The sequence below is a fragment of the Camelus ferus genome, chromosome 7 (genome assembly GCF_009834535.1).
Source record: "Camelus ferus isolate YT-003-E chromosome 7, BCGSAC_Cfer_1.0, whole genome shotgun sequence".
NCBI classification, from domain to species: domain Eukaryota; kingdom Metazoa; phylum Chordata; class Mammalia; order Artiodactyla; family Camelidae; genus Camelus; species Camelus ferus.
In genome coordinates this window covers 75,170,253-75,185,920 of record NC_045702.1, presented here as the reverse complement: position 1 = coordinate 75,185,920, position 15,668 = coordinate 75,170,253, and the positions used below count along the sequence as shown (strand labels likewise).

The 15,668-nt window shown below is 40.5% G+C and overlaps 1 protein-coding gene and 1 long non-coding RNA gene across 2 annotated transcripts in view; both read left to right on the top strand.

Moving 5' to 3' along the window:
- LOC116665032 overlaps positions 1-6,307 on the top strand; it is a 44,458-nt gene extending 38,151 nt beyond the window's left edge. The window contains exon 7 of the long non-coding RNA XR_004321618.1: positions 4,723-6,307. This is a non-coding gene — a long non-coding RNA (uncharacterized LOC116665032). The remainder of the gene's footprint in view (positions 1-4,722) is intronic.
- A 789-nt stretch (positions 6,308-7,096) lies between these two features.
- The window catches only part of RELN (reelin), a 444,603-nt gene continuing 436,031 nt past the window's right edge, over positions 7,097-15,668 (top strand). Inside the window, 1 exon segment of the mRNA XM_032484179.1 lies at positions 7,097-7,646. Coding sequence (XP_032340070.1) covers positions 7,421-7,646 — 226 coding nt within the window. The 5' untranslated portion in view covers positions 7,097-7,420.

Sequence of the window (15,668 nt, the reverse complement as noted above, 5' to 3'; positions counted from 1 at the left end):
ATATCACCTCATGCCTGTAGAATGGCCATTATCAAAAAGACAAGAAATAACAAGTATCGGTGAAGATGCGGAGAAAAGGGAACCCTTGTGCACTGTTGGTGGGAATGTAAATTGGTGCAGCTGCTATGGAACACAGTATGGAGGTTCCTCAAAAAATTAAAAATAGAACTACCACATGATCCATCTATTTCAATTCTGTGTATTTATCCAAAGAAAACAAAAACACTAATTCAAAAAGATATATACATCCCATGTTTCATTGAAGCATTACTTGCAATAGCCAAGATTTTTTTCTTTTCATTTTTATTTTAAAGGGAAAAAAACAGTGCAAAACCCCATTTTCCAATGTCACCCATGTCCACCCCCAGGTCACCCCCTTGGCTTGGGGCCGAGTCTTCCTCCTGCTCAGAACCCGCTCCCTTCTCATGCAACCCCATAGGGGCTTGAGGTTCCACTTCACTGGAGTGCCAGATCCCAGGGGGACTTGAGGGAGATAAGAAATGAGGGGGCAGCCCCTGATCTCCCTGCTCCTCCTAAGTCTCTGGCCATGGCACCAGGTACTCATCTTGGCCCTCCTGAACCCTTTCCTGACCACTTTACTAGCCTAGGGGAAAACCTGTGTGTCCATTGATGGATGAATGGATAAAGAAATCACGGCATATATATATATTTATATATACAATGGAATATTATTCAGCCATAGAAAAGAATGAAATCTTGTCATTTGCAGCAACATGGATGGACCTCAAGGGCATTATGCTAAGTGAAATAAGTCAGACAAAGACAAAAACAATATGGTCTCTCTTGTATATGGAATCTTAAAACAAAACAAAACAAAACAATCTCATAGATACAGAGAACAGATTGGTGATTGCCAGAGGTGAGGGGTTGAGGGTGGGTGAAATGGGTAAAGGGAATCAGAAGGTACAAACTATCAGTTTTAAAGTAAATAAGTAAGTCATGAGTATGTAAGGTACAGCATGGTGATTATCATTAATAATACTGTGTTGCATATTTGAAAATTGCCGAAAGAATAAACCTTAAAAGTTCTCATCACAAGAAAAAAAGTTTTGTAACTGTATATGGTGGCAGATGTTAACTAGACTTAGTGTGGTGATTAATTCACAATATACACAAATATCAAATCATTATGTCATAACCTGAAACTAATATAATGTATGTCAAACATGCCTCAATTTTAAAAATACAGTAAAAAAATACAAAATATGTAAAAACTGATACAGCATGGGCACAGTCAACTGGAAACAATTTCCCACTTGTCAGAAATGATACTGCCTGTTCACGCCGGGTAAGGCCATGCCTATGGCTTAGGTACAATAGCTAAATATTATATCTCATCACAGGTGGGTCCAGGTCTTGTGGAGCACAAGACTTATATATAATTTAGAGGTCCTCTTTAAGAGAAATAATAAATTACGTGTCAAAGGAAATGCTTGTTAAGAACGAGAAAAAATTACAACAAAGTACAAATTTTTAAAAAGGTAGCAAATAACACAAACATCACAAAATCTCAGAAAATTGCATGTTTTTATTAATGAACTGCCTGCCTCACTTTTATAATACTCCTTTTCCTACATTTTTGGCTGCATATTCTTCAGTAAACTGCTTCATATGTCATAGACTTCTTATATTTTAAGGAGTCTTCATGAATTTTGAGGGACCTTCATAAAGTCATCCAGGTAGAACATCCATTTTGTATTAACGGACACATATGTCTTGTTAAGAGAGTTTACAAACAGAATAATAAAAGCAATCCTTTAGTCTTGCAATAGCCCAGATAGGATCTCATAGTGGCTTAACCATTTAAAAACTTGCTTTTTTCCCCCAAATATCTATTTGAGAAGCTCTTGTGTCATTGTGTGATTTTGTTCTCTATAAATATTAATGGGACCACTGTTCTGAACATTTTTTTTTTTTACAAAACTCTCATTAAATGGTGTTGAGTGAAATTATTCATCTGACCAGAACAAAAAGAAAGATCATGGTGTTTATCCATGTCAACAAAATTGTCAGATTGAAGCTGCTTCAGACCTTCATTTATGTCCTATTGAGCATATATGTTGTGTTTTTCTTTTTTTATTTTCACCTTCCTTCTCATCTTCATTTCATGTTTGGGAGGGTACTAATTCTCATATTTTAACTCTTCCATTGTCATTTTTATCATCTATTTTTTATTGGCTATCTTGATTTTTTTTCTTTATCTTCAAAATATTGACCATTAGACTTTTTGGTTCCTATTTTTATTTAGTAAGATAGTTTTTTACATTTTAAAACTTTACCTCATTTTCTTTTTTCTTTTTCTTTTTGGACATTTCTTAGCATACTCCTTCCTCATCATATTTGAATTTTGGTATAATTAACAATTATGAAAAACATATCATTAATTTGAATTTATGGCATACCAGAAGCAGCCAAATGCAGCTATCAAATGACTCACACTAGTACTACGTATCTAGTCCCACTGATAATTATGTTTAGATATGTCACTGGAATGCTGGTCTCTTCAGGCCATTCCACTGCACCAGTGACAATTTTGTGTACTGCTTTTTCCAGAACCAGCAGACTGTCAGAGCAAGTTGCATCAGACACACTATGTGACACAGTAGATTGGGAGTGGTGAAACATAAGACTTCACTTACAGAAGTACTTACTGTTTGTGGTGGTACTATAGGTTTATACCCTTTGAATATAGGAATTCTAGTTAAATTAAATTACATTTCAGGTGATCCTATCAAAAATATAATAGAGCTGTAATTGTAAACACTGCAATATTTCATGTATTTCTGACAGAAGAGAACTTACATTTTGAAATATCTTATGATTGAAAGAATTTTCCAGACTACCTTCTGGCTCTCTGCATTTCACACTTCATTACCCTTTCACTATCCACATATTTCTGGTGCCAGGGGCCATAGGACATGGTCTATGATATAACCTCTAATCTGCACCCACAGATCATGACGCCAGTTAGGTCTGCAGAGCAGACAGTAAAGGTATTTCTGGAAGTCATACTTTACTTGGCCAGCAGCTAGCAATAACTTAAGTGAACGCACAGTGTCTGCAAACCACATCAAAATACTCAGCTAAACTCAAATGCAATGAATCTCCAAATCAACTTTCCTTAAGCCATATCTGAAAAAATGCTCACAGCTGCTCCAATGACAGTCTACACAAAGAAATGTGGTGGAGAGGTAGTTAGGACAGAAAAGGACAATGATCTTAACCAGTGCAGTCAAAATATCTAACTCTGCAAATTTTACAAAAACATATGACTATGTGAACCCATTTCTTGTCCCTTCTCAAGGCCTTGAAAGAAGCTCATGTGAGTGACAGTTCCTATACTTAAGCCTGTGGCCCTAGGTGGGAGGCTGAGGTTCCATTTTATTGTTTTCCTTATGGAGAACCAATTGTTTCAGCACATTTATTGAAAAGTCCATTTTTCCTCCCCTTTTGATCTGCAGCCCCAGCTGCTGTATATTGTTCCCATGTAATTGGGAAGCCACATTCACACACGCCTCACGGCACGTGGTTCTTGTTTCCCCTCATGGTTGGTTTGTTTTTATAATGTCCTGGTCTCTTAGTGATCTTCTTTACTTTCTATCAGCCCAGTAATGTAAGAAAATTTTGTTTTATGCTGGATCTAGTTGTTTTATAGGAACTAAGTCTTCCAGAATGTCTAATATTCTATACTGTCAGAGTAGATGTCTTTGTCCTTGGAGTTCTAAATTTTGGTTATCAGATTTTTCATTTTGAGAATGCCTGGTCATTCTCAATGGTTTCTAAGGACACTTAAATATAATTTTTTTGGTAGACTAGTTGCTTCTTAAAAGAGACTAAATGCTCTTTTTTTTTAAACATTTTTTATTGATTTATAATCATCTTACATAAATGCTCTTTTAATTAAAAAGGAATCTTACCCCATTTTAAAACTCCCTTTCCCACAGATTTACCTGTTTTCACCTCTGACATTACTTTTTATTTTTTGCAAGTTTTCTTATATAAACCAAACAAATTTTCTTGAAGAGCACTATCTATTTTTCCATTAGTTTGAATTTTTGTAGATTTTGTGGACCAGACAAATATTCTTGAAGATGTTTATTATAACAGCTCACTAAGATGAAGTAAGTTTCTACTAAGGTCACTAAATGGGTGAGCACATGAGCTGGGAAACTGGAAGTTCTGAATTATAACCTGGTTTGCCACCTTATTGTGTGACCTAAACTGCTTACTAGGAAGATATTCCCAGTGTTCAAGGTGATTCTATATCCATCTTGTGTATCTTCCTGATTTTTTAAAAGATTACTAAAAAATATCAATGGTAACCAGTTGAATTGGATTCCATGAAGAACGACTCAGAGGTGTGCGAGCTTGGGCCTCTATAACTGTAAGAAACACATGTTAGTCCAAAGGACTGCTGAGTGGAGTGTACAAGCATCTACAACCTTCTTAAGCAGCTCAACACCACTCAGGGCACTATTTAAACAGTCTCTGTGCCTGTTAATGAACAACCATGGGGCTGTAGCCACAGATCCAAGCCTGCGTAGTTAAGAGTATAAAAGTCACCCAGATGCACATAGCGAAGTCATGTTGTAAAACTTAAGAAAGCACAAAAAAGGGGAAGATTGGAAAATAAACTTGTTCACATAAATTGAATGTTAAGAAAGACTTGCTGAGAGATTGATAAGAGAATACTTCTTACAGAGTGAAAAGCGGGTGACCTCCTGGAAACTGAGGACCTTCTGGGAATTAGATGCCAACTGTGTCCTGGATCAAGTAACAGTGCTTTACTAAAGACATTTTACTTAAAGCTGTGACCTTAGGACCAAGCACGACCATATTTGATCCCAGGCTCCTCTTCTTGCTGAGTCCCTTGACAACTTGTATGAATCTCAACTTTCTCTTCTAAAAAATGAGGATAATTATACCTACTTCACAGGCCAATGTAAGGATTAAATGAGATAATCTGACAAAAGAGAAGGAATAGTTCTTGCCACATCCTTCTAACAGCATCAACATGCATTCATTTCTTGTGGTGGTTCGGTTTGCAATGGCTAAGTGCTGGGACTCTGGAATACGACTGCTCATATCATTGCTCTCTCACAATCACAGCTGTCTGACCTTGGACAAGTTACTTGACCTCTGCTTCAGCTTCTTCATATGTAAAAATGTACTATTAATAGTACTTTCCCCATAGGGTTATGAAGATTAAAGGAGTTAAAATATGTAAAGTACTTAGGCCAGTGCTTGGCACATAAGTAAACATTTAAAAAATGTAAGCTAAAGACGTTCAATAGTTTTGGATTCTTTCTAGTAGTGATTGATTTTGTCTTAGGTTCCATTCACATAACTGGACAGGAAGGAAGCCGTGGTAACAGCCTTGCCGGCTGAGGGCGGGTGTCTTGTAGTTCTGTATGAGGCAACATTGCCTGCCTGCAGGGAACAGGTGGTGGTGGCGGCTTCCCCTCTAGCCAGGGTGGTTATGTATGGTTCAGGGCAGTTCCGGGTGAGAGCCTTGAGAGCCAGCAGCCAGGCTGCCTGACAGCCAGCTTTTGTTACTGACCTGGTCAAATTAACATTTCTGATTGTTTCCTCCCTTGTGAAATGGGGATAATTTTTGCCTCTCTGGGTTGTGTGAGGATTAAATGAGGTAATTCACCTACAGTCCAAAGCCTGCACCAGCACAGAGCTAGCCGCGGTAAAGATGATTACATCAAATATATACAGCAGTTGAGCCCACGGGGATTTTGAAGGAAGGGAAACCAGAAGACAGCTCGAAGTGGCCCTTCTATCTATCTGAACTCAGCCTGGTAAGAGGGAAAAAACCCAATCTCTTCCTTTTGCAACGAAGTGACAACAGAGGTCTCCCCGCGGAAAGACTCCCCTTGTCTTTCACACTCCCCTCGCTACCCACCCCACCAAATGCAGGCAAAGACATCATCCCTTCCAGTTTTACAATCTACTCATTTCTGTACGTGCAGGTTTATCTGAGCTTGGTGGCAAGCCAAGGGTGGGTGGGGAGAGGCATCAAAACCTGGCAACCCCGCTCCCCCATCTCCGGATGCCGCAGGGCTCCTGCCAGCCGTCCTCGGTTAAAAACGTGCTTTTTATTTCTCTTCCCCGCAGCCTCCTGTGCAGCAGCTCATTACCGCTCGCTTCGATCACCGCTGCCAGCATCTCCCCAGAACGTTTTCCCCTCCCCCCATTTCAGGGACATTGGTCGTAGCTGACATTTAAAGAAAATAAACACCGATTTTAAAAATTACAACCATCTCCGCCTGAAGAACCCAGCAGCAATGAATAACTGAACAGTCCAGGGAAGAGCGCCTGTCGGGGCTCAACTCCGCCAGCCCTTCCTGCCACACAATTCCCCACACCCAAGCAGCACAAATCACCATTTCCAGGCACCACTCAAGGCTGCCAATTCTACTTTCGCTTAATCTCATTTTAAATCCGGCTACAGATGAGGCTCGGGCGCTGCGGCGAGGAGCTGGGCGGGGGGCAGTGGGAGGGACGCGAGGCCCGGGTGGGTAGGGAGCGCAGGAGGCCCTCGCGGTTCCGGGCCGCTGGCGGATCCCCAGAACAAGTGCGGGCCGCCCCGGCTCCGAGGCGGGCGAACCCCGAGGGGCGCGGGGCGCAGCCTGCGCAGACAAAGAAGCCGGCGCCGGCTCGCGTCCCCACTGACCCCGTCCTTCCCCCGCGTCTCCTCTAAGGAAAAAGAGGGAAATCTGAGGGCCAAAGGAGGCTGTCCTCTCCTTTTGCTCCTCCAGACAGCTGGGCGGGAGGGTCCGCTCTCGGAGGTTTTTAAGACCCTCACAGCAGATTCGCGGACCCTGTGGCCCTCGACCACCCCTAGCCAGCCTGGCTCGCGTCCTTCAGCAGACCCTCCGGGTGCGAACTGGGCGCCGGCGTCCGGGCCCCGGGGAGGCGTGCACCCAGCGCACGCGTGCGCCCCGCGCAGCACGAGGTGCGGCGAGCGAGCCTGAGAGGGCGGGGGCCGGGCGGGCGCGCGAGGGGCGGTGCGTGGGGGCGGGGGAGCGCGCGGGGGGGGTACTCGGCGCCCGGGGCTTTAAGAAGGTGTGGAGGGGGGCGGGCGCTTTCCCAGGGCTGGCCGAGGGGCGTCGCGCAGAGGCGACGGCGGCAGCGGCGGCGCACCGAGGCAGCGGCCAAGGCGCTCTCGGCGCCCACAGTCCAGCCCCGCGCTCCCGCTGCCCGAAAGAAACTTTGGGAGCCGCCGTCTCCCGCGGAACTTCCCGGCGGGGCTCCGCGCCCGAGCCCGGTCTACTCCCACTGCCGCCTTCTCGCCTTCCCTCAGCGTGGCTCCTCCGTCCCGGCGTCTCCAAAACTGAATGAGAGAGCGGCGCTCGGGGCGCGCGGCGGCGGCGGCGGCAGCGGCGGCGGCATGAAGCGCAGTTGCTGGGCCCCGCGGACTTTCCTCCTGGCGCTGTTGCTGGGGGCGACGCTGAGAGCGCGCGCGGCGGTGGGCTATTACCCCCGCTTCTCGCCCTTCTTTTTCCTGTGCACCCACCACGGGGAGCTGGAAGGGGATGGGGAGCAGGGCGAGGTGCTCATTTCCCTGCACATTGCGGGCCACCCCACCTACTACGTACCGGGACAAGAATACCATGGTAGGTACCACAGCATGTCCGCGCTCGCTGCCGCCCCGTGCGCCCGCGAGCGCAGCTTTGTATCCCTTTCTTTCTTCCAAGGTGTCATTTGAACCAGAACCGTGACGGCCCTTATCTCCACATAGCGCTCAGTGGAGGGAGAGAAAACAAAGTTAGTGGATAGAGTCGCGAGTTGGGGTTTAGTCACCCCCCCTCCCCCCACCACACACTCCCCTCACGCGTCTCGTCAGGAGCTGGTTCTGGTGAGAAACGGTGGAGGATTCTTGGGGTCTTTCCCCGTCAGTCGTGGTTCTGGCAGCTGACACTTGAATGAATCTGCGCATTATGTTTCCTCCACTCGAGTGCTTGGATCCCAGACCTTTGTCCTGCTCCCGGCTTCCCTGAAGGGCACCCGCGTGGCGTTGGGGCTGGCGCTGGGCTTTGCGGACCGGCTGGTGACAGGTTGACGCGCCCCGGTCCCCGGTCGCCCCACGCTGTCGCCCGCCCGCTGCAAAGTTCCCGCTGCTCCGCAGCCAGGGGTCCCTCTCCTTTCCTTCGGTGTCAAACAGCCCTCCTGACACGGAGAGGCTGCTTCCAGCGCTCCATTCTTTTTTTAAAGTGATGTTTAAAATGCCAGGAATTGATTTTTTTTTCTGATTTATCTGTTACTTTTAACATGCTTCTTGATTTTAGGATGATCTCTGTGATGTTTATTAATGACTTTGTCTCACAGTTTTAATTTCCAGGTAGGGGCTGGAAGTACCTTTATAATTTAAAGGTACCTTTTTAAAAAGGATTATTATGAAATCCTTCATCAACATTAAACCTGATCGAAAAGGTACAGTTTAGCTGCAAGAAATAGAATTTTATGTAGTGCATGCATTTTTTCTTAATATGTTAAGCTAGTAAACGGGTATGTAGGGAAATAAAAAGATTTTGTCTATATTCTGTTATTTCCACTGGAACTTCTGAATATTTCACTTACATGAGGCTTTTACGCGATGACAGGAACTAGTTAATTGGAATTTCAAGACAAAAATACTGATAACCAACCAAATAGTAACTATTGTCTAGTAATCTCATGCTGTAGTTTCCATCTCTTGTAGGCTAACAGTTATTGACATAGAAGGTAATAACCCATGAAGCAGCTGGCATTTCAGATAAACATGCATAAAAAAAATAAGAATACTTAAGTTTTCAGGTAAAAAAAAAACCCCTTCATATCTGCTTTAAAATGTTTAGCCTGAAAAAATGCTTTCTAGAGAATTAAAATAATGCTTTTACAACTTTCTTGTGGCATGGTGGCAGCCTTGTCTGTAAAGCAGGAGTCTAATTCTATGAAATTTTAGACTTTGAAATATTAATTTTCTATAACTCATCCATTCCCTAATAAAAGCGCTTATTGTATTCTTTACCCGAGAACAGCCTGGCGTTTTTCTGAGTTTATGAGTATCTTTTAACCAGAAGGACCAGCCAGTATGATGGCAACCCAGACGTCACCCAAAGACTGATTGAGCCTGTCACTTGGTGTGACCCTTAGCAAAGGTGCTTGCCTGTTATTAGCTGTAAGTGAGAGTAGTAGGTTAGTGAGCCAAGGCTGGGCTAAAAGGTGTGTTTGTCGAGTTGTGATGGAAGACCATGTAATAATACAAAGCCTTATCTTTTTTTCTGTTTTTCATATCTTTTGTAAGGTGCCAGCATAGAAAACTTAAAAATACCAAAATATGGCATAGTCTTTGCTTTTACTATAGAGCTAGCAAATACAAGTCAGCCTAAGACTGACCATAATCACATAAGTCTGAAAAGGAATGAATGACACAGCGTAAGAATAAAGTATAATACTTCAGGTTGCACGTTGTGTGGGGGAGTCTCAATTTCTACGTTTTCTGCCACCAGAAAAGGTAGAAATTTTGTTATGTAAGTTTAAGAAGATCAAATTATTATAAGCTTTGAAAATGGTTACTGTAAGAGTTTAAATTCCTGTTGCCTGTTTTCTCAAATATTTAGGTTTTGAAAGTGGCTGTAGCTATAGGCCTTCAGTAAGACTTTTTCCTTGTAAAATTTGCTATAGATAGAAGAAATGTTTAAAAAATGAAATGATGCTTACATGCATCTCTTTTTCTTTTAGACGTTTGAAAGTTAGTTAAAAATTAATTATATAACATCTATTTAAGAATTGAACTGATGATAGGAAAACTTAACCTGCTATACTTTTGTGGTTAGCTCATTTTATACGACACCAAAAAGTAGGTTATTCAGCCAAAAATTTTTAAAGTTAAGAATATGTGCAATATTCGCTTGAGACTTTATTTCTAATCTTCTAAATCTTTAAAAATGTACCAGTTATGTCAGGAAAAGTCAACCTTATCTATGATTTACATTGAACTCAGCATTTGTAGGAATGGTGTTTGAGGTGCACCTGATGGCTCTTACTTTTTTACCTGAAAGAGTGCACTGGAGATAGAGGTGGTGTGTACAGGGGCACCTACCACAGAACGTGACTGTAGCTCAGGCTGCATCAGCTGCCCTGAGACGTGTGCTGTGAGACAGAATCTGAAATGGAGAGGCAAATGTCAGTCTAGGACAAAAGTGGTTCAGAATTATGGGTCTCTGTAAGTGTCATATTTATTTAAAGATTTCTATTGAAAAATCTTTGAAAACAAAAACAAAAGCATAATACAAAAGAATTTGAAGCTTGTATATCAGACAGAATTGTCACGTATATACAATGTCTGTAGGTTTGGCAACTTTGTAAACAGTGCGTGGTTTCTTCTACTACTTCTCCTCACTCAGTCACTTGGTACCTCTGTTGTCTTCTTCCCATATATTTCAAATTCTGATGTCTGTGACTTTCTTGAGATGACATAGTCACAATGAACCATGGTATGTTTGCATGATGGTTACACCACAGTGTAGAAGATCAGCGAAAAACTGGTGTCATATAAGTCATGTTGAATTAGAAAGGTCTCAGGGTCAGAATTTTCTTTTTTCCTAGAATTTCCTCTTTTTTTTTTTTGCACAGATCCCAAAATATGGTCAATTTCTGCAACATGGTTTTCAGGCCCAAACCCCTGTTTTTGTTTGTTGGTTTTTATTTGCCTATTTGTTTTTTGTAGAAAGTTGCAAATGATGGGAAAATAGGAAATGAAAACCCAAATGGTCTAGTCAGGTAGCCATTTCTCTTTCCCAGCCACACCTGGTGATTCACTGCTCCTTCTCCCAAAGACCAGGGCAGCATTGTGAAACATGCAGAGGTTGGGTTGATGTCTGCACCTTTCCTTTTCCACAGTTACCTCTCTTCCTCACTCCCACTCCTCAGGTTTTTATTTATAACCTCCTCCCGCAACCAATTTATAGTGAATGTGACTTGTCCATATTCTCTCACAGTCTTAATTACAGCTGTGGAAAGGTGTTTTCTATTGTTTAAAATAATTTTGGCATCACTGAGCAGGCATATAATATATATTGAGATAGAAAGACTTTTAGATAACACTGAAATCATGTAATAAGGACCTGCCTGCTCACAACATGGGACTTTATTCAGTCACCATCAGCAAGGAGAGGTCAGACATTAGAGAAAACATATCTATGAAAGCCAAGCATAGGTAAATGAGTCTGTGGAAAGTGCTTAGTCTTTGGTGAGACAATTTATCAGAGTTTCTGAATAGACAAATTCCCTTTATTACAGTGGTGTTAAGGTGGGGGGAAATGTTCCATTACAGTGAAAAATAAGCTCTAAAATATTGATCAAAAAAAATTCTGTCTTAAGCAGAACTGACCTTGTAATAAAGCGTGATGCTTTAAAAAGGGGATTTTATTCTTTTTTGTAAATCCGATATCACTGTTGGTAGTTCTTTCATTCTACATTTCCATTCTATTATTTACTTAATCATATTGTGAGATGGGCGGGAAAAACTATTTCAACTACTCAAACAAAACACTTACCTAAAAAAAGATATAATCAGGATAAAGCATTTAGAGTGTTTTGTTGTAACAACTGCCAGTATTCCTATTCTACATACATGTGTTCTGGAATCAACTGGTTGCCATTTAAAAACCACCACTCAAAGGCAGCACGATATATAGTGACCTTTCAAATACTGGAATGATAAGTATGTCAGATGTAATTTTTGGTAATATACTCCAGATTAAATTCCTTTGAAAGAAATGATTTTATTCTTTGAATTACAGTTGTCTGATATTGCTAAGGTAACTGGGTGGTTGATCAGGTGAGTGGTTATTTGTCCTTTATATGTCTCAGATTTCTGGAATCAGCATATTTAAACTCTTGGAATCATTTGTCAAATGCAATTTATAAGTGAACTGTGGCTGTGTCCTGCTTGTGTATGACTTTAACAATCGGGCATTTTAAAGCGTTTTGTTTTGCTTATCTTACATTTCATCTCACTCTCTACAGGTTATTTTACTGATTTGGTTTAGATTGTTTCTTAAATCATAAGAGTATTGCTTTAATATATATTCCCTGTGTGTGAGTTGTAGTTCCAACAATAACCAAAAAAAAATCAGTTCTTTAGAATCATAATTGAAAACATGTAATTTAGGCAGATAGTCTTACTTCAGTCACAGCACTACATTGCTAGAAATTATTTAATTAGAATATTTCCCTCCAATTTTTATGACTCTTTATTTTAAACTTTTATTTTTGTTTTCATTAAAAATGTTAAAGAATAAAATAAGAAACCTGTATCATTATAATTATGTAAGTATATTTTTTAACAGAACCATTGTATTCCAATAAAGTTTTTTTTTAAATTAATAAAGTGATAGGTATTTTCGCAAGATTTTAAAGTCAATACTGTTGACTTCTAAATTTTTTCATAAATTAGTTTCATTCAAAAGGCAATATCTAAAACCTATCGTTAATTTTTTTTTTTCCATCTCTGGAATTGGTCAACTTTACAGATAGTCTGGGAACTTTACATTATCAATCATTTAGGATATGTTGAATATTAAGCCATAATTGTTCTGGTATCTTCAAATGCTACTCTGACGGTTATTCATTATGTCTTTAATCTTCACAAATTGTTGCTGATGCATATATAATTGAAATATATTTCAAATAGCCTTTACATTAGGAAAAGCATAAATAAATGGAGCTACCAGTAGTTATTGAACATTGGCATTTAAAAAATCTTGTATATATTCTCACGTAAAAATAATATGGTTCTTTTTTTTTTTTTTAAAGGTTCTTTATGCTATATAGAAATAGAAAGAATGGAAAAATGGATAGCCCTACTCTCAGTGCATTTGGTTAGAATGGGCAGGTTCACTGTGAACAGAGAAGTGGTTTAAACTATGTCTGGGTAATGACATAACACGCACATGAAAAGGAAAATTCATTGCTGTAAATATTTTGGCTTCAAGAGTATTTTGGGTGATTAATCCACCCCACTCCTATCCCATTGATTTTAAAGTTACTTATGAAATAATCAAACTCTGTAATTTCAATCTTATCTGCCTTAAACAAAGAAGTACTAAAAACATTTTCAGAAATTGGAATCAAACTTTCAAATATGCAGATTTCACAATGACTGTTTAAACACAGGAATGGTCTATTTAAAAAAAATATTCTTGGCTCTCAGGAAATTCCACATGAGGTGATCTCACTTTGGTGTCAATTGTGTAGCTTAGAGAGTAATTTTCATCCTGGTTACCCACCATGCCCATCTCACTGAAGGCAGAGCTTCTGAAGTGTTGAGTGCTGCCTACAGGTTAACCAATTATTTCTAATGTGCAGTTCTCTAAAACTACACACAATTTTTCCTTTTTCGTTCAATCTCCTGTAGAAGCTAAGTGTAGGGCCTGGATTTGGGTGGAGGGGAGTGCGGAAGGATCACTACAAGTGTACAGATGTTGATTTGTGGCTTAAGGTAGCTGTAATCATTCCAGAAACAAAGCTAAGGTGATTAGATAGCTTTTCAATGCCACGAAGAGACAGTCACAGGAACTCCAAGGTTCCTAAGTAAACATTGAAAACCCAGGCTATCTTTTAATGCTAAATTAGCTTTTCCTGAGAAATGTAAAACTTTATTTGGAAAACAAAAAAAATTAAATTTTGCTGATTAAAGGATTCTTTGAAACCATAAAAGAACTCAGGAGGGTTTCAGATAGCACTGATTATTGACGTATGCTGGTGCCCACATACCAGGCGACATGGAGAAGTGATAGTTGTTCACCAGTAAGTGCTCCATTCCCTCAGCATCCCTCTCTGCCTTTCCTGCTCTGCCCTTCTCCCCTCTGACTGTACCTCACCTGCTTTCTCCAATGACCTCTCTCCTCCTCCTCCTGGATTTTCTCACTGTCTTTCTTTTTTTGCCCCCTTCCTTCATGTCACAGGACCTTGCTTTCCCTCCCTTCTCCCTTTCTCTTCTTCTGCTTCATAACTCGATTCCTTTGCTCCTTCAATTCTTTCTCTTTTTCTTTCTTCCCTTCAGGTTTCCTGTCACCCTCTCTACTCCTTTTCTCCTCACTATAGCATGAAAAAAAATTAGTATATTTATATAAATTATTGTATTCATTGAATACTTGCAGTAATAAAAGTGGGTGAGCAAACTTTTGTATTTCTCTCTTTAAGCATTAATGTTATCTTTCTGTGACATACGTTTGCCCTTTTTAAAAATCATGGGCTAGTTATTCCTAATAGGAAAGCAGGCTCTCCCTCCCACACTGTAAACTCTCAGAAGAACTTTCAAGTCAGTCGCTGTTTAATTCTCAGTTAGCTACTTTCCCCACCATCAGTGATAGGGTCAAACTGCAGAGTCTGAAGTTTGTGCACGGAAGCACGTTCATACACCATGAGAGGGAGTAGAATTTTAAAAACCACACACTTGAATTGGCTTGAATCTAAAAGGCAGCCCAATTTGGAGGTGTCTTATATGCTTGAGTGCATAGAGACTCTTCTAATAAATGGATGAAGGAACTGTCTCTCTCACCACCTCAGTCACCTCAAGTCATCTCATGTACTTGCTGGTCTCATTGCCAAGGCTCTTAACAGTTGCACAGCTGTGAAACAGTGAGGCCACCTTTTAAGGCAGCTGGCACTCAACAGGTCACAAAGGAGGTGGAGGACCTTGGTATATATACTAGATTGGGAGTCAAGAAGGGAGATGTGTTGCTCTGGGGTAAGTTCACAGTCTTTCTTGAACAAGGCCTATTTTATTGTTTTATACCTGTGAACTCGGTCTTTTCTAGCTCAGGAAATTCAGAGATTCCTTGGCTGAGAGCTCAGACTTATTACACTAAGAAGAGAAGTCCAGGGAGGCACAATGATGTAGTGGGAAGAGTTCAAGCTTTGGCAGCAGAGAGATCTGATCTTATCTTTCCTCTGCCACTTAGTAATTGTGTGCTTTCAGCAACTTACCTATCCTCTCCCAGCCTCAGTTTCCTTATTTCTATGGTAGAAATAATAATATCCTTTTTCAGGGTTCCAGTTATTAAATAAGGTAATGCATATAAAGCACCTGGCACACAGTAGGTGCTTCTTAGATAGTAGTTATTACCATATGGTACACTGAAGCACTGTATATACAGATAGGAGCTGTTAATTTTATGCCTTGTCAATATGTGGCCCATTTCAAGGGAAATTCCAAACTGAGTATATTGATGAGGGTCACAAAAGTTAAAAAAAAAAAAAAAAATCAACTCAGATCAGAAAGTGCTTCCCAGCCAGAATAAATATGACTTGCCTACAATTAAAAGAGTTGATTAGTATAGTTCTAATCTAACCAAAACCTTTATTAGGCAATTCCTAAGTCAGACCTTCCTGTTCCTAAATTGAATATTTTTCCTTCGTTAATGGCCATGGTAACAACCAAACTTTGTGTATATAGGTGGTAGTCTAGGAAAGATGCCAAGATAAGTAAATAACATCAGTTTAATATATTTTGTTAAATCCTACAATGTGTATGTCTGTAACCCCATGTAAAATAATTTTAAAATACAAAACTATTTTTGAAAAAACTAGAACTGAGAGAAATTGATTTTGATATTGGACCCAGAGTTCACCCCTCAGGGACTGAGGAA